Consider the following 24,336-nt stretch of genomic DNA (forward strand, 5'->3'; position numbering starts at 1 on the left):
GCCTAGAACTGGGGATGGAAATTCCTAACTTGGGTATAAGAGAAGCAGCCTAGGCTGAGTCAGAGGATCAGGGTTTATGGACTAGAAATCAATACTCAACATTTCCTAGCTACACATTGTTTCTATTCTACTTAATTAGTTTTCCTAGCTCAACTGAATGGAGCTCTGCAATTGCCTAGCTTTGAGACCCTAGTAAAGTAACTTCATCTTTCTGGGCCTTAACTTTACCATCTGTAAAATGGATAAAATAATCCTTGCCATACCTACATCTGAGGGTTGTTGTGAGGATCAAATGAGATAATTTTTTGGGACACCCCATATTTAAGGGGTAGTATTGGACTTGAAATCAGGAAAACTTAAGTTCAAATCAAAACACTTACTAGCTGTGTGACTGTGAGAAAGTCACTTAATCCATCTAAGCCTGTTTGCTCATTTGTAAAATGAAGGTCTCCAAACTCCTTCCTAGCTCATAAGTCCACATAAACTCCTTGCGGGCAAGGATTCTCTTTCTTTTTGCTTGTATTTCTGTCCCCAACACTTAGCTGGGAAATGGTGATTGACAGACATTAATAAATTATTAAATTCTGAATTATTAAATAACAAATTGACAGACATTAATAAATGCTTCATGCTTGCCAGTTGCCTATGTATGTTGTAGAGCAGATTCAAGTATATACTGGACTAGATGACAAATGAAGTCCCTTTCAACCCTGAAATTCCTTGAAGTACTGAAATATTAGGGAGTTTGTAGGGTGATGAGTAGGCAAAACTGAACATTATGTTAGCTTAGTACAGTGCTATTCACCCTCTTTCTCTGCATACCCCTTTACCTGCCATCCTCTCTACACGTGTCAAAGCCATTTTGCTAAGGTAGAGTTCACTCTTCTGCTTGAAAAGCTTCAGCAATTCACTGTTATTCCTAGAATAAAATAAGAGCTCAGCCTGACCCTTAAAACTTGTTAACACTTTGGCTCCAGTTTACCTTTCCAGGCTTATTTCATGTTACTTTCCTTCTTCATGCAATATAAATTCCAATTGACCAGTCAATCAACCAATGAGCTTTATTCTCAGAAGCAAGACTTGTTGTCCATACTTTGGAGCTCCATCCCCGAGATGCTCTCCAGCACACTTTTGCCTCCCAGAATCCTTCATTTCCTCTAAGCCTCAACTCTCCCCTCTCCCACCGCCCCCTTCCCCAGCCCCCCTCCCCCTCCTCCTTCTCCGCCTTCTCCTTAGCCTGCCCCGCCTCCCCTGCTTTCCCTGTGAACGAGGCTGCCCAAGAACCAGAACCTTCCAGTCTTCTTAGAGAGGAGTGGAGAGACCTGGAGAACTAGACAGAAGATCCGTGGAGCGAGGTGAGGGGCATGCACTGGCTTCTCACAGCCTGACTGAAGCGCCCTATAGCGTCCAGGGTGGGGGGGGGCGAGACCCTGGGTGAATGCAGAGGGCTGGGGGCTCCGGGCGACCTCAGTCCAGAGGCAGGGGGAACAGAGAGCCCCGGGGGCTGGGTGGGAAGAGGCTGCTTTTCCTCCCTTCTCAGCTTTGCCGGGCGGGGCAGGGGCTGGACTGGGATGGGGTCCCATGGGCTGGGGATGAGGGTGGGGTCCCAGGGGCTAGGGGTGAAGGTGTTGTTTTTTTTCTTTTTCAGTTCTCCCTCTGTCTCATAGACATCTTAAACTCTGCACATCCGAAACGGGACTCATCTTTCTCCCTAATCCCGTCCCCGTCCCCCGAAAAAAACAAAAAAACAAACTCTGTTACTGTAATGGGTGATGCCATCCTCCCAGTCCCTCAGGCTCCCAACCTAGGTGTCAACCTGTCATCCTTAACTCCTCACTATCCATCACCAGCCATATCCACGCTGTTGCTAAAGCCTGTTGATTCCATCTTAGCAACATCTCTGTATACACCCCCTTCTCTCCTCTGACACTGCCACCATTCTGGATTATTCCAGTAGCCTGCTGGCGAGCCAGTCTGCCGGTGAGGTGAGTCAGCCTGCTTAGGTCTTTTCTCCACTCTAATCTGCCCTCCAATCAGCTACTAAGGTGATTTTCCTACACTTTAGTGTAGGTCTGACCATGTCACCCCCCCCCCCCACTCCCTCCCGCCTCCGCCTTCAGGAGCAAATACAAAATACTCTTTTTGGCATTCAACACCCTCCATAAACCTAGCACCCTCCTATCTTTCCACAGCCACTCCATCTCTTTGCTTCTAGAATTTTCTTTGGCTTTTCCAAGCCTGGAATGCTCTCCCTCCCCAAATTCTACCTGCTGACTTTGCTGGATTCTTTTGGGTCCCTGTTAAAATCCTTTTTTCTGCAGTAAACCTTTCCCAACCCTTCCAAATTCTATTGCCTTTCCTCTGCTAACTATTTCTTATTTATCCTATATGTACATTGTTATATATTTGTTTGTTGTCTACCCCATTATTTTGTGAGCTCGAGAGCAGAGACTACTTTTGCCTTTCTATCCCCAGCACTTAGCAAGTACCTAACATATAGTGTTTAATAAATGCTTATTGACTGATTCTCCTCACTCCTCCCCTCCCATCCCCATCCTTCCCTTCTCCTTCCCTCCTTGTCCCCTTGTTCCTTCCTTTCTGTTCCTGTATATTGTGGACCAGGGCCGGGGTTTAGATAGAAGGAAAGACAAAGAGGCCAACAGAGTCACATGAAGAAGTTCATTAATTGGGGAAGATCTAGACTAGTGGTTCACAAAGTGTGATCTCAAAGTGAGACACTTTCAGGGGTCCCATGAGGTCAAAACTGTTTTCCTTTTAATTTTTAAATTAAATTTTTTTTATTCAGTAAAAATCTACCTTTTTCCTTTTCCTCATTGAGACTGAAACTATTTTTAGTGTAAGATTAAGATACATTTCTTGTGTCTAAATTTCTAATTAATCAAATATTGATAGATATAATTTATAAACAAAAGCTCTTTGGGGGGAGCCTCAGTAATTTTTAAGATGTAAAGGGTTTCTGGGACCAAAAAATTTGAGAAACATTGAGCGCAAGGTTGAATTTGAGAGATCAAAAAGGATTACAGGAATTCTAGCTCCAAGTCATTAATAAAAGGCTTTTTAAACACATCCAAAACACAACTGAATACTTATCAAGAATTTTTTAAGCTCAGGGTCAGGCATACAAAAGTACTCACAAGGAGCTTACCTTCTGTTGATGGAGACATCTTTTAGGATAAACTCTCAGTAATCTCATCAGCTCCCATGGGTTTAATTATCATCTTTATGCAGATAGCTCAAATTTGTATACCTAACTTTAGTCTCTTACCTGAGCTTAAGCTCTCATTGCCAATTGCCTATTGGACATTTCTTATTTATTATTTTTACAAGCTTTTAATATCTCTTCCTTCCACTTCCCACTCACTGAGCAATTTAAAAACCTGAAAAACAAAACTCATAACAAATACGCACACTCTAGCAAAACAAATGCCCAAATTGGCCATGTCAAAAAATGTTTCATATTCTGCATTTTAAGCCCCTCACTTTTCTGGCCAGAGATGAGTGGTGTGTTTTATCTTCAGCCCTCTGGACTCTGCTTATCATTGCATTGATCAGAGTTGTGAAGTGTTTCAAAGTTGTTTTTCTCTATGTTGTCATTGTTTAAATTGTTTTCCTGTTTCTGTTCACTTCACTCTGCATCATTTCATAGAGGTTTTCTCAGTTTACTCTGAAACTGCCCATTTTGTCATTTCTTATGGCACAATAATATTCCATTACATTTATAGGACACAATTTAACTATTCCCCAGTAGATAGGCACCCCCTTAGTTTGTAGTTTTTGGTTACTATGAAAAGAACTGCTATAACTGTAGCTCCTGAGCCCCTACAAAGTCAATCACATTAACACCACTGACTCTTTTTAAAAAATATGTATTTTATTTTTTCCCAATTACATGTTTAAACAATTTTTTAACATTTTAAAAAAGTTTTGAGTTCCAAATTCTATCCTTCCCTCCCTCTCCTTCTCCTCTCTCTCTTCTCCCTTCTCCCTGAGATGGTAAGAAATCAGATATTAGGAATAACACCGTTGACTCTTAAACATGAAACATTTACTAAACAAGAAGGCAAGAGCAAGAATAATCTTAATTGAAAGGGAAAGTAGAAGTAATCAAAATATAACAGTCCACTTGTTAACGTGAATCATACTCTCCCACCAATTCACATGGTATTCTTGTGGAAGAGTAAACACATATTTAGAAAGATCTAGCAGGGAGGCACATGAGTAAGAAAATCTAGTGATCCATAGCAATTCATAACTCTGAATGGTAGGCCTAAATTACCTTAGTATTTTTATTTTCCAAAATGTTTTTTAAAATTATCAAGCATTTTTTCTCCCTCCCATTTCCCCATATCCCTTCCAACTGGGAGAAAAAAGAAATACAAAGCTCTTTTATCATGTAAGTTCAGTCAAGCAAAACAAATTCCATATTGGCCATATCCAAAAGCATGTTTTCTCCTTCTGCATGTTAGTCCATCACCTTTCTGTTAGAAGGCAGGAGGGAAGCATTCTTTATTAGCCCTCTGGAATCAGGGATAATCATTGCACTGATCAGTTTAATTAAGTCTTTCCAAATTTATCTTTTTTACAACATTGATGTTATAATATGATTTTTTCTCCTAGCTCTAGTCACTTCACTTTGCATCAGTTAATATACATATTCTCAAGTTTCTCTGACAGCATTAATTTCTCATAGCATAACAGTACTTCATTACCTTCATATATCATAATTTGTTTAGCCATTCACCAGTTGATGAGCATCACCTTAGTTTCCAGTTCTTTGCTACTACAAAAAGAACAGCTATAAATATTTTTATACCTATACAATCATTTCCCTTTTCTTTGAGATTTAGGGGATAGACTTTGTGGTTATTGCTGGGAAAAAAAGTATCTTTTAGGGCATAATTCCAAGTTGATAACCACAATTTTTGGACCACCTCAGAGCTCCACCAATAATGTGCTAGTAAACCCATTTTCCAGAAGCCCCTCCAGCATTTGCCCCTATGGGTTTTTTGGTAAGCATTGACAAAGTGATGGATATGAAGTGGAACTTGAGAGTTTCTTTAATTTGTATTTCTCTGATTATCAATGATTTGTTGTTCATAGTTTGAGTTTCTTCCTTTTGAGAACTACCTTTTCATATCCTTTGACCACTTACTAATTGGAGAATGGTTTTTATTCTTATAAGTTTGAATCAGTTCTTTATATATATTGGAAATGAGACTTTTATCAGAGAAATTTGCTGTAAAGATTTTTTTCCCCCACTGTTTCCTTTCTAATCATTAACTATTGGATTTGTTTGTATAAAACCTTTTAAATTTTATGTTATCGACATTGTCCACTTTGTTTTGTGTGATCCTCTCTGTCACTTGTTTATTCATAAACTCTTCCCCTATCTATAGAGCTAAAAGTTAGTTTTATTCCCTTGCTGCTCTAATGTGCTTATGATATCCCCTTTTATATTTAAGTCATGTATCAGTTTGGAGTTTATCTTAGCATACAGTTTGAGAAGAATTGTAAAAAGTACCACCAGTTCTTCTAGATTTCCAAGTTCAAAACTATGTTATTATTCTTAATTCCCCACTCTCATTTACTCCATGCAGTCTGTTTTTGAAGTCCATAACCTCTCTAGCATCTGACTGTTTCCCACAGGCCCTTATCACTTCTTTTCTAGGCTACTGTTAACAGTTTCATAATTGATTTTCCTACTTAATTCTTCTCCCACTCCACTCTGTCTTCAACACAGCTGGGAAAGTGATTTTCTTTAAATGCAGATGTGACCGTGTCACTCCCTTAATCAATAAACACCACTGGCTCCTCATTGCATCTAGGATAAAATATAAACAAACTATCCATTCTAGTTTTTAAAGCCCTTCACAACTTTGCCCCAACTTTCCAGCCTCTCTATATATACTGTCTTCATCTCACACATGACATTCCTTCTCTCCTCTCTATCCCTTGCTCGGGGAGGGGGGGAGGTCTGGAAGGGAGTGTGTATTATGATGAGTGTTGTCTTTCTACCTGGGACTTTGCTTTCAGAGACACATCTATTTAGATCTTCATTACCATTACTAAGCTTTCAAACACGATCATTTTCTTGTATTAACAGTGTTTCCTGATGTATTGGTAGATAATTCACTACTCTGATCCTGAGGAGAAACTGAATCTTAAGGTTTAGGAACTTTAGTAGATCCTAACTGGAGGGAGTCTGTCAACTCAGTGGAGATGTCGACTGAAAAAAAGGACAAGTGGACTGAAACAACTCTGGATTCAGAAAGGCTTTTGACAGTGAAGAAGGAAGAAGGTGATAAGGAACCAAAATCTCACGTGCTGAAGAACACCAGCCCTAAACAGGAACTCTCCCGCCGTCTCTTTCGACAGTTGCGCTATGCAGAGACTTCGGGGCCCCATGAGGCCCTGGTCAGACTCCGGGAGCTCTGCCAAAGTTGGCTGAAGCCAGACACGTGCACAAAGAAAGAGATCCTGGAGCGTCTGATAATGGAGCAGTTCTTGACCATGCTGCCTGGAGAGACCCGGACCTGGGTCCAATTACATCATCCAGAGAGTGGAGAAGAGGTTGCAGCTCTTGTGGAGGACATAGAGAGTCACCTTGATGGGCCAGAAAAGAAGGTGACAATGGTAATTGGGGCCCCGAGGAAGGGGAAGGGATGAGAGACTTGGGGAGGCACGTAGGAGACAATATCTGCCTGGTAACCCATTTGCTGACATTTGTTCTGCCAGGACCTGAACCCTTAGGACCTAGGAATGCAATGAGAATGTTTCCTTTTGCCTCAGATTTACTTCTCAGCTTACTGCCAGTCCCAGGTAGCATTAGTGGCCTGGGTGATGAGGTCAGTGTGGGTTGGCAGAAAGAGCATTGAATCTGAGAGTCTGGAGGGCTAGTTTCTAGTCCTGGCTACACATCATTTAATAGTTATGTAACTTTGGGCAGATCATGGGGACAATGCTTATATCTGAAGTACTCTGAAAAATGTGATGTGCCATAGAAATGTTTCATCTGTGATTATGTGGTCTCAGCTTATTATTGCTTTGATCGCTTTGGGAACAGAGTCACATAAAGTATTTTCCACATCTCCAATCCATGAGACAGGATTCACTGCCCCAAGACAGGAGTTTCTACTCTCAGATTTCAATCTGTGGGACCTTCTCTCCTGTGGACTCTCCTTCCTTCCATGTATCTAATAGGATTCCATCACTGCCTTAATTTCTCCACTCTCCCTACTTTTTCTTTGAGTGTTTTCATTGGTTCCCTGTGCCTGTTCCCATCGTGACCCACTCTTTCACTTCTGGGCAAGGGGCAGGGAGCACCCCACAGGGTGGTTTCCAGGACCTTTGTCCAAACTCAGAATCACGGCAGCTGCAAGTGACAGAACATAAAACACAGCGCTGGAAGGACCCGAGGATGCTGAATGTCACAAGGGGGGTGTTCTCTTCTTCCTCAAGTTACTTTGTATCTATTAATCTTTGTTCTTGTGGCTCATCAGTAGACTCTATTATACTTTAGGACCAATTCCTTTTTGTCTGGGTAGTTCAGCACCTTTACATGTGATTGACATTTTAAGTATTTGTTGAAATGACATGTCAATGAATGAAGGACTTCAGGATTTAATTCAACAAGAATTTTTTAAGCACTTGCTAAGTTCAAGATACTATACTGGGGATACAGAGACAAATAGTCTCTGCCTTCAGGAATTTATATTCCACTGGCATAGAGAATGGCAGCACTGGGAGGGCCCTTAGATTATAGAACTTGCCCAAGAACTATAATGTTTATTATACTTCGTATCAAGTAGAATATCAAATTCTTCTAATGTTTTGAAAGATCTCTGATTACATGTCTAGGGACACTTTCTTCACTGACACTGCAGATCCTCCACACCTAGTAGAGTTTTGTGAGTTACTGGTTATCTCTACTCTCTTAGAGAAATCTGAAAAAGTTAAAACAATAAAGCCCACCCCTCCACACATAGTACCATGTGGGTCCGGACAAGACGACTCATAGCTGACATAGTTGAGGTATGTAGCAAACGGCAACAAAGAGCAAAGGTACCATTACGTTGGTCCGTGGTCTGAATAAATGTCAACTTTTAATTCTTCAGAGCCAATATCCAAAATTTAAAACATGATAGAGAAGTACAACAAAGAGGTTATCATTCAGTCCAGCTTTTTGTGCATTATTTCATATACTGGAGTATCTTGCTTTTATGAATTGGATCAGTAGACAAATACAAAGGAGACCAGAAATTGCTTCCACTACATCTAGTCAAACTGTTCTCCCTAAAGTCAGAAAAGACTTGAAAAATTGTCAGAGCCGGTGGCCTAACCCCCCCACCCCGATCTCATACTCCTTAGTCTCTGTTCCTTTTGAACACAATTGACTATTTTCTCTTTGAAATTTCCCCTTTGGTTTTCGGGACCATTTACGGTCCTGCCTCCTTTTCTGTTTTCTTTGCTGATGTATCCTCTTCGTGAAGCTCTCAAGGCTTAGTGCTTGGCTCTCTGCTCTCCTTTCTCTCTTTATTCTGTTTCTCTTAAAAATTTCAACTACTCTCATAGCTTTACCTACTCCATTTATTTCTGATAATGGTAGCATCATTCTTCTAGTACATTAACCTCTAAATTTTAGTGTGATCTTTCATTTTTCCATAATAATGCTACTATCAGGTGATAGTTATCTAAAATTTTATAATTTATAAAGCACCATACATAACACATTCTCTTTATTCTTATAACAGTCCTATGAGGAAGGTAATGCAGGTACCCATTTTATAAATGAGAAAACTGAGGCTCAGAACTGAAGTGACTTGCCCAAAGTCACACAGCTAGTAAGTGGCAGAGTTGGGGATTCACATCAAAGTCTTCTGAGGTAGATGGCACTGTGGTTAGAGCACTGGGCCTGGAGTTTATTATTATTATTATTATTAATTGTTATTATTCTGAATCCAAAGAAAGGGTTCTTTCCCCAACAAGATAATTACCTCCATTTTTTTCAGAATCACTTAGTCATTAAGTTTTTTTCATTGCTGCTTTTTAGGTTTGAACTCATCCTTTCTCTCCCCATTGCTCCCACCCTGGTTCAAGCCTTTATTTGCGCTGGTGTACTGTCACTGCTCTCTTCACAGATTCCTGTCTTTATTCTCTTCTGTTTCCCATTCTCCTTGCATGCAGTTATGACTGCACACTCCTCAGTCTGACTTTTGACCATCTCTTTAAGTCTTATTTCCCAGTTTAGCCCTATGTATATTTCTGCTATAGACAGACTGATCTCCTGAAGAGGCAGAGTGATATGATAGAATCTTAGCTGAACCTCACATTGGGCTGTTGGAGTTCACATTGCAGCATGGACGTTTCACTCTCTGTGTGACCTCAGACAGCCTGTTTCCCTTTCCAGAGATTCAGTTTTCTCATCTTTAAAATGGGGATAATACTTACATTATCTGTACAACCTTAACCTAGTCATTTAGCCTTTTTTGAGCCTCAATGGAGAGGTCATCTAGGTTTGCCACCTCCAAATCTAGTGGTTTTTCATGTTGCCTCAATTTCCTTATCTGTAAAATGAGGGGATTGGACTAGATGATCTTTAAGGTTCCTTTCACCATTAATTAGAATCTACTTTCACAAGATCATTGTGAAGAAAGCACCTTGTACAACTTACAGTGTGACAGAAATTGGAGCCGATGTCACTCTTCCTCACTGTTGCCTTTTTTGTGTATCCTCTTTCCTGTGATTCTGTACCAACCGTCCCCCTCCCCCGGATTGTATTCTTTTCTTCTCTCCATTTTTCTGAGCTAATCTGATTAAGTCTTATTAAGCACCCACTCTGTGCCAAGCCCTGTGCTAAGAGCAGGAGATACAAAAGCCAGCCTCTGCTGTCAAGGAGAGCACAATCTAAAGGGGGAGACAGGCAAACAGCTATGTTACAAACAAGCTAGAAGCAGGATAAATTAGAGAGAGAGGAGGAGTTGGAGTCAAGTCCTGCCCACCCTGGCCCCATGCCTACTTTTGGGTTGCCTCCTCTGACTCTGGCAGCTCATAGTGGACTCTCTTGTCTGAAGTCATGGCTTTTTTCTCCCACTCTTGACTCAAGAGAACGTAAAGAGGAGACAGCCTAGGACATATCCTTGGGGAACGTCCACAGTTAAGGGACATGAAATGTGTGATGAGCCACTAAGGGAGATTAAGGAACAGTCAGACACGTAGGAAGGTTCCTCCTCTGAGATTCAGGTTTCTGTTCCCACAAATACCTCACAGGCTCAACTTTGTCTCTTTGTCTCCAGGTCTCAGCCCACGCCCAAGGACAGGATGTGCCATGGATGGGGACGGCATCTCTGGCGGCTCTTTCTGTTCCACTTCTCCATGGTAGCCCTTCCCCTGGGACCCTCTTGGACCCTGCTTATGACGCAGTGATGTTCCACCTCGAGGATCCTCTGAATGGTACTGCCCCTGGCCCCCTGTCTTATTCTGGCACTGGTGTACTGGTCCACCTTTATTTTGGAGCCTCCTCCCTTCTCACTGCCTCTTCCAATTGCAGGCCTGCTTCATTGTTCCTTGTGAACTCCCTCCAGCTTGGATTCCCTGAGGATGGTCTTCATCTAGAGGAGGTTCAAAGGCAACCCTCTCTGTATCTTTTCACAACACCCTTTGAAGCTCCCTGTGTATAAGTTATTTTGTATAGTATGCTGAAACACATTAGAGTTGTAGTGGAAAGGACCCTAGATTTGTATCAGAGGACCTGGGTTCTAATCCTGGCACGGTCACTTACTACCTGTGTGACCTCAGGAAAGGCCCTTAAGCTTTTTGGGTCTCTGTTTAAAATGATTTTGGACTAACTGATCTCTAAGGTGTCTCCTAGCTCTAAACCCTACACACTTATTTGGATTCAGAGTATTTTTTAAAATTTGAGTTTGCGTTTGAGCCTTGAATCTACTATTTCCAAAATCAGTGGGTGTTCTCTAGTGCCAGAGTTTGTCCCCACAGTCACTCACTGTCTTACCCCAAGGCTATAGGGAATACTGTTGTACACACAAGAGATATAATTTCTTATTTATAATAGTCAGGACCTGGGATAGGTTTCTTTTTGGATCTCTGCATTTTCTGCGTCTTCACTGGGGTGGGGGGAGGGTGTGGAGAGGAAGCTGCAGATTTGGTCTCATTTATGGCTTTCTTTTCTCTTCAGTTTTTCATACTCCTCAGGTTCCTGCCCATACAAGAGATCAGGCTGTGGTGTCTCAATCGCTGAAAACCAGGCCTCAGGTAAGCAACAATTCTCTTTGTTCTTCCTGGCATTTTGTAGCAGTGGCTCCTTCCCTAATCTTAGGAGTTACTTGCCCGCATACAACTATCCTTCCTTGGCCTGAGCTCTTGGGCTTTTCTTTCCTTTTCATTGCTTCTCGCATGCACTCACAATAATGCATGTCACTCCTGCCTCATAGAGACTGAGTGGTGGGACAGTCCTTGGGACATCAGGAACATATTGTTTCAGGAGACAGTGATGTTTGAAGATGTGGCTGTATACTTCCAGAAGGAAGAATGGGCAAGTCTGGACCCTGCTCAGAAGGTCCTGTACAGGGACGTGATGCTGGAGAATTATAGGAACATAGAGTCTTTGGGTAAGGCTTTACCTTCTCTCCTGCCTAAAGATGAAGAAATTGTTAACGAGTGGTACTCTGTTTATTTCTCGTCAGTATTTGGGAGTCACGTGGTTCTAATCCCCCATCCTTAGGGGATGCCTTGCCAGGCAGGAGTGGCCTTATGATCCCTTTGCAGTGGGGCAGAGGATCCTCGTGTCCTGTTTTCTAGTGATCGTTCCTGTGGGCTTTACTCTGTGGAGCTGGAAGTATGCGATATTCTAACTGTCTGCCTGACTCAGAATCCTCACCAGTCACCCCTACTCCCTTTGCAGTCCTTCTTGGTCTTTTTGTGAAAAGTCTAAACTTATCTTAAACTGTAAGCTAAAAATTACCCAGCTGCTCACTGTCTAGATTTCTCTACTTTTCCACCCTCTTCAAGAAAAGTATAACTGTGTATCTGGCCTAGATTTTTTATTTCCTGTTCTTTGGTTAAAAAAAAAAAAAAAAAAGCCTTGAAAACCTTTCCCTAGGTCCCTTCACCTTCCTTTGGGCCTTCTTTCCAGAGTCTCCCTGAACATTCCACTTCTTTCTTGCCCTTTTCCCTTGAAGAATAGGGTTGAGATCAGGCTGTGGGATAAAGCAGTGTGATGCCGTGCTCTAACCTACCCCTTTTTTCTTCTCCTGAATAGCGTATCTATTTCCTAAACCTCTTGTGATTTCTAAGCTGGAGCAAGTATCTGGGAATCTACAGGAAGCTCGGGACATAGGTCAAAGGTTTGTTTGTGCAGGTGAGTGAGGAAAACTCTTCAAGTTTTCCCCTTTTCTTTGAGGCATTAAGTATATTAGAAAGAGAATATGGCATGGAGCTGACACATGGGTTCACATCCCAGCTCTGACAATTACTTGCTGTTTCTTTAGGCAAAATATTTAGCCTTGGTTATTTACTTCTAAAACAGGAATCATAGTACTTCCATCAACTATGTCTCTTGGTTGCTGTGGAAAAAGTATTTTAAGGTTTACAAAGCATAACAGAAATAGAAACTATTATTTTTCATTTTGACAAAATCATCCATAGACTAAAAGTTTTGAGAATTGATAATTGAAAAATATGAATTTATACTTGAGAAATAGCTGACTAAACAAAATCAAGAAGGAAGTTAAACCATAAGGTTCCTACTCTTGTGGCAGTTGAGTCCTGTCACCCAAGTAAGCATGGCACTCTAGCATAATGCCAACAAAAGATTAAACTTAGCATCCTTTTTGACTTCAAACCCCACACTGTCCTTTATTAGATATTTGTACAGTAACTGGGAACATTCTCATGTTCTGTTAACTCATTTTTTGGATGAATAGTGGGTCTCCTTGCCTTCCATATTCTAGAAGTCCTGAGTTCAAATACTGGTTCTGCCACTTATTAGATATGTGACTGTGGGCAAGTCACTTCTACTCTCTGATCCTTTGTTTCCTTAAAGAGAAAGAGCTAATAATCCTTATATCATCTGCCTCACAGGACTGTTGTGTAGAAAGCACTGTGTAGACCTTAAAATGCTAAAGAAATGAAGTTATTATTATGCTTAGCATTCCCTTCATCATTATTTGCAAACCTTTGGTAATCTTTGTTTCACATCAAATGATCAATCAATAAGCACTCATTAATTGCTTACTATATCAGGCACTGTGCTCAATGCTGGAGATAAAAGACAAAATTCTATCAGTCCTTTCCTTAAAGGAGTTTACATTAAAAGGGGTAAGACAACATGAATACATATAGGTAAATACTAGACACATAGAAAACAGACAAAAGGTATTTTTAGATGGGAAGGCAGTAGCGCCTGGGGGAGAAAGGCAAGGAAGGTCACCAAGAAAGGACTCTTGTTGGAGGGAGTGCTTAGCTGATTCTTGAAGGAAACCAGAGATTCCCAAAGGCAGAAGTATGGATAGAAAGCATTCCACAAATGAGGAACAGCCAGTGCAAAGGCATGGATACTAGAGATGGAGAAGCAAGTAGGCCAGTTTGACTGAACAGAATGTGTGAAGGGGAGTAATGTGAGGGCTGGTGGGAAGGGACCAGGTTGTAAAGTGCTTTAAATGCCAGAGGAGTTTATATTTTATCCTAGAAGTGACAGGGAGCTTCTGGAGTTTATTGACTAGGGGGCTGATATGGTCAGACCCACTCTTTAGGAGAATGTATTGGAGTGGGGAGGCCCAATTATAGGCTGTTGTAATAGTCCTAGTGAAAGGTGATGAAGGCATGAATGAGAGTGGCAGCTCCATAAATGCAGAGAAGGAGATGTATGAGAGATAGTGTGGGAATTTAAAGATTAAGTATTTGGCAACTCATTAGCTATGCAGAGTGAGTCACTGAGGATGAGCCGGGGTGAATGGAAGGCTAGTGTTCTCTTAATAGTTACAAGGAAGTTCAGAAGAGGGGTGGAGTTTTAGACATGTTTAATTTGAGATCCAAATGAGATAGATATCTGGTTCCAAGTCGTAATAGGCTGTTTGTGATGGGAGACTAGAACTCACGAGAGAGACTAGGCCTAAATATATAGATTTGAAAATTACCTGAATTTAGATGATAACTGAACTCTTGGGAATTGATGAGATCATCACGTGAAAAGAATACAGAGAAAAAAGAAGGCGGCCTCGGACAGAGGCACGTGCCATGAATAGTGATTTGGGAAAGGATATTGAAAAGAACAATCAGAGAGGTAGGAGGAAAACCAAAAGGGAGAAGTAGCAACAAAATCTAGAAAAATCTAGAAAAGACAGATTAGACAAGAGGATAGGGCATTATTATACCAAATTGTATTATTTATTTATTTTGCTTTCTGATGAGGCAATCGAGATTAAGTGACTTGCCCAGGGTCACACAGCTAGTAAGTGTCAAGTATCTGAGGCCAGATTTGAATTCAGGATTTGACTTCAAGGCCAGAGCTCCACCCACTGCACCACCCAGCTGCCCCTAGATTATATTACTTAAAGGGATAGTTTGAGGCACTTTAATTCACTGTTGATAAAGTTGTAAATTGATCTGATCATTTTGGAAAGCAGTTTGGAACTATGCCCCAAAATTTACTAAACTGTACATATCCTTTGACCCAGCAATACCATTATTAGGTCTGTACCCCAAAGAGAACAAAGAAAGAGGAAAAGGGCCCATATGTATAAAAATATTTATAGTAACTCTTTTTGTGGTAGAAAAGAACCAACTGGAAACTAAGGGAGTACCCATCAATTGGGAATGGCTGAACAAATTACAGTATATGAATGTGATGGAATACTATTGTGCTGTAAAATGAAGAGGGGGAGAGGAGTTGGGAGGTAGAGCAAATAGATCTTTGTTGATAGAAAAAAAAGTAAACTTAAAAAGAATAAGAGTTGGGTTTGAATCCCATCTCTAGTTGTGTGATGCTGGGCAAGTTATTTCACCTTCCTGGGTCTCACTTTCCTTATTGATAAAATGAGAAGGTTGAACTGAATGACCTCTAAGGTCCCTTCTGACTCTACGTTTATGATCCTATGAAATTAGAACTCTCTTGAGAAAGAAAATCTAAGAAAGGAGTAGAGAATTTAGAACAAACAACAGGGGACATTTCCAAAATAGATTCTTTTAAAAATCAAATGAGGTTGATTTGCAAATGGTCAAAGTGTGGTACAGGAATGTAATGGAATTTTACTGAGCCATAAGAAATTACATATGTGATATATAAGAACAAATAATTATATGATATGTAATAAGAGATTACATGTGTGATATGTATTAGCCATATAATTATATATGTGAAGAGAAACTAAAGAAGAGTTGTAGCAACTGAGGAAAAATGAAGGAATAAAAAGCAAAAAAAAATACACACAATAAAAATGTATTTTTGAAAAAAAATTAAAACATTCCCCTGAATAGTAAACCATAGGAAAAGATATGGGGATCAAGAGAGTTCATAAAACACCAACAGAAAGAAACTCTAAGTTTAATTCACCAAGAAATGTCATAATTAACCTTTAGAATTACATTAAACAGTGTGATATTGTGGGCAGCCAAGAAAAAAATCTTTTCAACTTCCAAGGAAAGTCATCCAGAATACCATAGTCTATTAATTATTTATGAGACACTAAGAGAAAAATGATAATAAAATATTATAAAAAGCAAAGCATATTAGATTGTATCTCCAAATAAGTTGTGAGATTAATCATCAACAACAAAAACTGACCATTTAGTAAAGGAGAAGAATATGAATAATTTCTTCAAAAGGAGCTAGAGGTGAATGGATAAGAGCAATAAGAGATTAAGAAATGAGAGTAATATTTTCATAGGCCTATAAAAAGCTAGACATGTAGGATTTTTTTTTTTTAAAAATGACAGTGCTGGGGGGAGAAAGAGGGAAATAACAGGACAGTTAAGAACAGAAGGAAAGAGTAGGATAATCAGGCAAAATGGAGATCCTTTATTGCAACAAACAACATTTCTTAGAATAGGACATTACAGATCTATGTCTTTGAAATTAATAGATTAAATGAGGTAGGAGATGAGGTAGAGCAGGGAGAATTAGGTACTTAACATGCTAATCTGAATGTAGTAAAAAGAGACAGTGAAAGAAAAATAATAAAAGTAAGTTCCAGGAACTTTAGCTAGGTCAGGATATTAGGGGATGTTGAGGAAGAGTGAGTAGGAGGAGACCAGGATCAAATCAATGACAAGAATAAAAATAAACCACAGAAACTTAATCAAACTTAAAAAAAGGAGGGAAGCTATATGAGAGTTAGATGGTAGAAAATGCAGGTGTACATCAATCATAGTGAAATAGGAATGGATTAAACACTCCAAATGAAAAGAAAGTAAGTACAAACCCTAAACTTCACACATTTATTGCACATAATAAACATTTTTATAGCATATAGATATATTTAGAAGGAAAATGTGGGAGTAGAGTAAACTGTTTCAAGAAACTTTAAAAAAGCAGGTATTATAATCACAAAGTCAGGTTTGGCAGCAATAAAATTTGATAAAGAGAAACAAGTAATATTACACACAAAAGCAATGAAAAAATGTTCTGTATATGTGCACATATACCAAATGGCATAGCATGTGAATTCTTAAAAATTGGATGAATTATAAAGACATTAATAAGAACATAATAATAGTAGTAGATTTTAATACTCCTTTTTCAGCATTAGATAAATCCAACAGAAAGATAAAGGAACATACAGAGTTAACATAGTGGAAAAAAATTAGATTTGAATGCCATGGAAATTTGTGAATGGCATATATGAGTATCTTCAGTCAATAAACATTTGTTAAGTGCCTATGATGTGCCAGGCATTGTGCTAAGCACTGGGAATACAAAAAGAGGCAAAAGATAGTTTCTGCTCTTAAGGAGCTCATAATTAAATTGGAGAGAGAAGAAACAAGTATATACAAACAAGCTATATACAGGATAAATAGGAAATAATTAACAGAGGGAAGGCACTAGAATTAGGAGGGGTTGGGAAAGGCTTCTTGTAGGAGATAGATTTTTAGCTGGGACTTGAAGAAAGCCAGGTGTGTATCAACAATTTGTGTTTCTTCCTTTGATAACATCTGTTCAATACTTTTTGAATAATGGAGTTTACTCTTATAAATTTGTGTCAGTACAGATTTTTATCACAGTTATTTGCTGCAAAAATTTCTCTACATTTTATTTTTGATGCATGACTTTTTATTGTACAAAATTATTTTAAAAAAGATAAAGTTCAACTATTTTGTTTCTTACGATTTCTTCTATTCAAATCTATATCAAATTTCCTATCTCCACACTTTTGATAAATGTATCATTCCCTTTTGTTCTAAATTATATATGCTTATATATACACATATATCGATAGCACATCTCTTTATCTCTTTATTTATGGAGCCATTTGGAACTTAAGTGTGATTTATTGTAGGACATGAGAATGTAACCCTAGCTCTTCCTAAACTAGTATCCCGTTTTTCCAGAAATTGTTATTGAATGATTCTCTTTCCAGTGTTTTGTCCATGGTACTTTTTACTTTCTTACCTCTTAGAGTTCTTTTTTTTTTTAAATGAAAGCCATGCACTCCTATTATAATAGGATATTTGAGTATTGCTTGATATTTTTTCCATTCCTTAACAAAGAGAACCAATGTCTTTTCTTGAATTTCTTTTTGTTTCAGGTGGTGAAGTCAAATTTGAGAAAGAGAAGGTGACTACTATAAAGCAAGAAATTTCTGAAAAATCACCAGCAGCATCATTGGGAAACGTCCAGAGCAATGTTTCTGATCAACCTGAGGTTAGAGCATCTTACAAACAGAAGGCTGGGTGGGAGAGGCAGTTGGGAAACCCCACACTGGGAAGAGTGAAGGTAGAGGAAGGAGATTCTGAATACATGGTAGTCAAGGAAACAAAAACTACCACAGAGGAGTCAGATGAGAATTTGGGGGAACATGTTAGCTCAAATCCTAGTATTTATCAAAGCGTTCCTAAACAAGAGGAAGTCTATAAATATGATGAACAGTTGGAACAGAATGAAGAGAGAGTTGATAAATGTGATGAGGATGGGAGAGCTTCTAGTCTCCTGCCAGGACTTAGTCAAAATCAGATAACTGAACAAAATTTTTTATCAGAGAATGAACAAACCCAAGAATATAATAATTGTGGTGGGCATGGCCTTGGTAGAATTTTCCACCCCCTTATTCATCAGATGATACACACTGATAAAAATCTGTGTGAACATAATGAGTGTGGGGAAATGGCCAGTCACATGTCAGTCTTTAATCCACACATAAATATCCGAGCTCGGCCAAATCACCATGAATGTAAACAGTGTGGTAAAACTTTTACAAGAAAAGGAAACCTTGTTGATCATCAGAGAATTCATACTGGAGAGAGACCCTATAGATGTAATGAGTGTGAGAAAACATTTTCAAGAAGCAGATCCCTTCTTCAACATCAGAGAGTTCACATGAAAGAAAAACTGTTTGAATGTAAAGAGTGTGGCAAGTCATTCAGAATGAATAGAAGCCTCATTTCTCACCAGAGAATTCACACTGGGGAAAAGGTATATGAATGTAAAGATTGTGGGGAAACTTTTACAAGAAATAGAACCCTTGTTCTTCACCAGAAAATTCACTCTGGAGAGAAGGAAAAACATGAATGTAAAGTGTGTGGGAAAACTTTTACACGAAATAGAAACCTTATTGAACATGTGAGAATTCACACTGGTGAGAAACCCTACACATGTGATCAATGTGGGAAAGCTTTTGTTCGTAAGTCATATGTTTCAGTACATCACAGAACTCACAGCAAGAAAAAACCATACACATGTCGGGTATGTGGGGAAGCTTTTATGTGGAATTCAAGCTTTTCTCGACATCGGTTAAACCATACTGAGGAGGAAGATGATGAAATTCATGCGTAAGGAACTTTTTATCATAGATCTAACATTCAACTCCAGGGAATTGATAGTGATAAGCTTAATGGGTATGGGATAGTTTTTACTGTAAGAAAACTCTGATTGATCACCAGTCACATTACAAATGCTATGAATGAAAATAGTGTGAAAATTTTTTTTACAAGGAACATAACCCTTGTTGATCATCATGTAATTCACAAGGAGGAAAAATAAGGAGTTGGAAGAGAGTGGGGAAGATTTTAAAAGAATAAAACACTTGTTGAGCAACAGGGGAGAAATAAATGTTAGTTTAGGAAAGCCTTCATTTGTAAGACATACTTTCTATTCTAGATTTCTATTCTATTTCTATTCTTCATAACAGAAACCATATAAATGTAATTTGTGGCATAGCTTTTAGGAGGGTCTGAGGCTTTCCTTGATAGAGAACTCATACTAGGGAGAAATATTATAAATGCAGTGATTATGAAAGAACTTTTAAATTGTAGCTTTGCCATTCAATAGTAGAGTCCTCACTGATGTTAAGCTATGTGATTCATGAGTATGGCATAGCTTTCATAGGTAAGAGAACCCTCACTGGTCACCAAGCGATTCACATTGATGAGATACTCTCTAAGTAATTATTATTAAACCAATTCAAAAGAAACCCCTTCCACAAACGTTTCATCCAACATTGAATCAAAAAGTAAAGGAACACTCTAAATACATGAATTGGTGATTGAATAAAGTCCACAACCTATTATGATAGATCTTCCTAGCACTGTGGGAAAGCCTTCAGTTGTATGCCAGTTATCTTATATATAAGAGAAAGCACAAAGAAAAAACTCTGTGAGCAAAATGAGTGTGGGAAATCCTTTTGTCATAATAGAACACTAAAAGCTTAACAAAAATCACATCATGGAATATTACTGTGAATGTCACTGTAGAAGTCTTCTGTTGCAAGTTGTCCCATTTCATACATAAGAGATTGCATGTCAGAGGGAAATGTTACAAGTGTAATTTGTAAAAGAAAGCTTTGGGGTGAGTTTGAATGTCCCTAAGCATTGGTTAATTCTTAATCAGATGAAATGCTATAAATATCATGATTTATGTGAGCCTTCAGTTAAAATGGAACCTCAGTTGATCATTGAAGAAATTGTTCAAACATCATCTGCATAGAAAAGATTCCATTAACTTCCTTCATAAAAATATAAGATTTTTGATATTTTTATATCATCATAATTATTCCTAGTATCTCTCTCCCTCCCAGAGAGACACTCCATATAGCAAATAGAACTTTTTAAGGATGAAAAAAAATTAGCAAACTGAAATATTGAAAAAGTCTAAAAACATGTATTATGTATAACACCTGTGGACCTTCCACCCTCACAAAGGGGTTGATTGGGGGTGTCCTTTCAGTATGTTCATTCAAGTCTTATTTGAGCTCTGTGATTTTGTTACATTTACTTTTGATTTTTTGGTGTTTGATTATTCTTTCCTTTTACATTGTTGTAATCATCATATATATTATTTTCTTGGCTCTCCTTACTTCACTCTGCATTAGTTCATGTAGATCTTTTAATGCTTCTCTGTGTCACATATATCCTTCTTACAGCACAATAATATTCCATTACAATCACGTACAACAATTTGTTTAGCTACTCCCCCATTCAGTAGGCATCTGCTTTGTTTAAAATTCTTTGCTATCATAAGTTTTTTATTCATTTTAAACTTAAATACAAAATGAGAGAAAAAAAGGAAAGAACATTTCCTTGTACACAGCAGAACACAGAGTTCTTTGTTATTATAAAAAGTGCTGCTGTAAATATTTTGGTGTATATGTGGACTTTCTTCTTATTGATGAAGTCATAACAATGTTATGCCTTGGGGCATAAGCCTAGTAATGTAGTCTCTGGTTCAAAGGATATGAACATTTTAATCCCTTTATTTGTATTATTCCATATTGATATCCAAAATGGGTGTACCATTTCACAACTTCACCAACAATTAGTGTGCCTGCCATTCTACTGCCTCTCCTTGACTATTATCATTTTCTGTCATCTTTGCCAATTTTCAAGTTGAAAGGTGAAACTTCAGGATTATTTTGACTTGTATTTTTCTTAGTGATTTGGAACATTCTCTCATATGGTTGTGAATACTTTGTTTCACAAAGTATTGTTCTTCTGAGAACTTTTTGTGCATATTCTTTGACCATGACCATTTATCTATTGTTGTTGTTCAGCCGTTTCAGTCGTGTCTGACTCTTTGTGACTGCATTTGGGGTTTTCTTGGCAAAGATACTGGAGTGGTTTGTTATTTCCTTCTGCAGCTTATTTTACAGATGAGGAACAGAAGCAAACAGGGTGAAGTGACTTGCCCAGGTTCACACAGCTAGTAAGAGTCTGAAGCTGAACTTGAACTCAAAAAATTGAGTCTTTCTGACTCTAGGCCTAACACTCTATCCACCATGCCACCTAGCTGCCCCATATTTATTTGTTGGGGAATGGTTATTTGAGAGATACACACACGCACGCATATGTATCTGTATGTATATATGTAATTGTTTATATATTGTGGATTCCAAATCCTTATCAGAGAAGTTTTATAGAAAGATTTTTTTTCCCATTTGACCACTTCCTTTCTTATCCTGGGTGCATTAATTTTGTCTGTGCAGAAAGAAGCCTTTTAGTTTCATGTAATCAAAGTTATCGATTTTATTTTTTTTAATTGTCTCTATCTCTTGTTTGGTTATGAATACATATTTTGCTCATTTTTTTTAAGGAGCACTTGATAATTAAATCTATACACATCCTTTGTGTGCATTGGTAGGCTAATCTCCAGATATTTTATGCATTTTATAGTTATTTGGAATGGGATTTCCCTTTCTATTTTTGTCCTTTAAGTTGTAATATTATAAAGAAATGCTATTGATTTTTTAGGATTTATTTTGTATCCTGCAACTTGGCTGAAGCTATTGTACCTATTAGTATCTTTGCTGATTCCCTAGGATTTTCCAAGTATACCATCACATCATCAGCTACAATTTTATCTCCTCTTTACCTATCTCTATGCCCTCAGTTTCTTTCTTTGCAGGTAGGCACAGCAGATAAAAGTGCTGGACTTGGAGTCTGAAAGACCTAAGTTCAGATCCAGCCTTGGACACCTACTAGCTGTGTGTCCTTGGGCAAGTTACTTAACCTTTATCTCAATTTCCTCAACTGTAAAATGGCAATAATAATAGCACCTACTTCACAGAGTTGTAGTATCAAATAAGGTAATGAATGGGGTAGGTAGGGGGTGTAATAAATAGAGCACTGCACCTGAAGTTATGAATATGAGTTCAAATCTGGCTTCAGACACTGGCTGTGTGACTTCAACTGTAAAATGGGGATAACAATGGCACCTACCCCCCAGGGTTGTTGTAAAGATCAAATGAGATAATATTTGTTAAGCACTTATCACAGTGCCTGGCACATAGTAGGTGATGCATATGATGCTTGCTTTTGGTTTTAGATAGATAGTTTTTATGATTAAGAAAGGTTCCTTTATGTCTATACTTTGTAGGGTTTTAGCACTTCTTAAAAAGTGATGTAGTTTGTCAAAAGCTCTTTCTGGACCTGTTAAGATTATGTTGTTTTCCTAATGTTGAGCCGTCCTTGCATCTTTAGTCATCTTTAGTCATTCTTGCATCCATTTTCTCTGTAGCGATTAATTCTTGACAGGATTTTCATTAATGATAGTGATGTATAGTTTTTGTTCTGTATTTTATCTTTCCTTATTTTAGGTATTAGGACTATATCTTATAAAAAGATCTGCTAGAATGTTTTCTTTGTGAGTTTTTGAGAATAATTTGTGAAATATTGATACTAATATTTCTTTAAATGTTTAAAAGCTACTGTGAATCTATTAGGACCAAGAGGTTTTCTCTCCTGCAACTCCTTTTAAATTTTTTTTTTTTGTGAAATTTGGTTATTTAGCCCTCTATCTGATCTTCTGAAAATGTGTATATTAAATATTTTTTAAACTATTCCTCATTTCTTTTGTTATCAGTTTTGTTAGCATGTAACTATGAATAAGGCATTCTGAATATTCTTTTTATTCAAGCCCAGCCACAAGTTCCACTTTCCCCCTCTATTCCTCTTTGTTCTGCAGAAATCTTTTGTAGCACTGAACACTGTGACCCCGAACTTCCTGGGGCCTGCATCTCCGTGGCACTGGAAAGATTGTGTGTGTCGGGGGGGTACCAAGGTGTGGGGTTAGATTTTGTTGCAAGCTCATGCATCGGACCTTGGGTCAGCTAGTGCAGCTTTGCTGCTATTAGCAGGGGGACTGGTGGATGGAGAAAAGACTTACCTTTAATGAGTGGTAACGCCTTTGGTGATTGGTCTGTGAGGCTCTGCTGCCACCTCCTGGAGAGTCGAATTATTGCTGGTTGCCATTCCATTAGAAAATGCCAGAAGCTCAACCTTCTTGGGGCTAAGTTGGGTCGGGCCTTCAAACTTGGCAATAAAACCTATTCCAAGTTTATTAAGAAAATTAACAAGTAGGCAGGATAGTATCACATTGCCCAGTTGCTTTCCACCTCCGGGGTCATTTGGCTCTATCGCAGCTCCCATGGAGTGGGAGTGGAGTGGGGGTGAGGCAGTCCAGCAATAATTTTGCTTTGGAAATTTGCTTTTCTGATGATAACGAAATGGGTGCGACCAGTCGTGACCACTCGCGCATGCGCACTAAGGTGCAACCCCACCCCCGTGCGCATGCGCAGGGCTCGACGTCACTGCCTGATGTCGCTACTGGCGTACTTTGGGTGTTTGCTCTAAATTTATGGAACCGAACGTTTTCGTTAATATGTCTCACAGCAGAACTACCTGCATCTGATCTGAGATATTTGAAAGATTACTGTCTGTGGAGTCAGGGGACCTACAGGGCCGTTAGAAAGCCAGTTATAAGTTAGAAATTGCAAGGTTCCTCCTGGGCCTTGTTTCTTCATCTGTCAGTTACTTAGTAAGCGCTAAGCTCTGCTGATACAAAAGAATACACAAGCGGATTTCTTCCCCTTGCCGGTCAGTGAAGAAAGGCGGAAAGGAGAGCTGAGGAGGGGAAGGGAGAAAGTGGCAAAGCGGTGTTTAGAAGAAACGGAGAGGAGAAAAGGGAACGACAGGGCAAAGGGAGGGAGGATCGATGCAGCGCCAGTCTGAAAATTGTACAGAAGCTGTGGATCCAGAGGTGGTGGCGGTGACCGTGGTGGTGGCTCTGACCGCGGCAGAGGTGACCGTGGTGGTGGCGGTGACCGCGGCTGACCGCGGCAGAGGTGACCGTCGTGGCGGCGGTGACCGTGGTGGTGG

At 39.0% G+C, this 24,336-nt stretch overlaps 1 protein-coding gene across 5 annotated transcripts in view; it reads left to right on the top strand.

Annotated features, from left to right (window-relative positions):
- Positions 1 to 1,306: 1,306 nt before the first annotated feature.
- The window catches only part of LOC114024013 (zinc finger protein 445-like), a 29,382-nt gene continuing 6,352 nt past the window's right edge, over positions 1,307 to 24,336 (top strand). Inside the window, exons 1-7 of one of the 5 annotated variants that reach the window (XM_027836831.1) lie at positions 1,307 to 1,355; positions 6,125 to 6,654; positions 10,314 to 10,470; positions 11,213 to 11,289; positions 11,519 to 11,645; positions 12,296 to 12,394; positions 17,778 to 17,893. In XM_027836831.1, coding sequence (XP_027692632.1) covers positions 6,241 to 6,654; positions 10,314 to 10,470; positions 11,213 to 11,289; positions 11,519 to 11,645; positions 12,296 to 12,394; positions 17,778 to 17,893 — 990 coding nt within the window. In that variant the 5' untranslated portion in view covers positions 1,307 to 1,355; positions 6,125 to 6,240. Of the gene's footprint in view, positions 1,356 to 1,897; positions 1,986 to 5,281; positions 6,655 to 10,313; positions 10,471 to 11,212; positions 11,290 to 11,518; positions 11,646 to 12,295; positions 12,395 to 17,777; positions 17,894 to 23,767; positions 24,260 to 24,336 lie in introns of those variants that run through there. The other 4 variants (XM_027836830.1, XR_003566857.1, XR_003566858.1 and 1 more) reach the window with 4 other exon arrangements.

Source organism: Vombatus ursinus, unplaced genomic scaffold (assembly GCF_900497805.2).
Source record: "Vombatus ursinus unplaced genomic scaffold, bare-nosed wombat genome assembly UNPS02014820.1, whole genome shotgun sequence".
Classification (NCBI taxonomy): Eukaryota; Metazoa; Chordata; class Mammalia; order Diprotodontia; family Vombatidae; genus Vombatus; species Vombatus ursinus.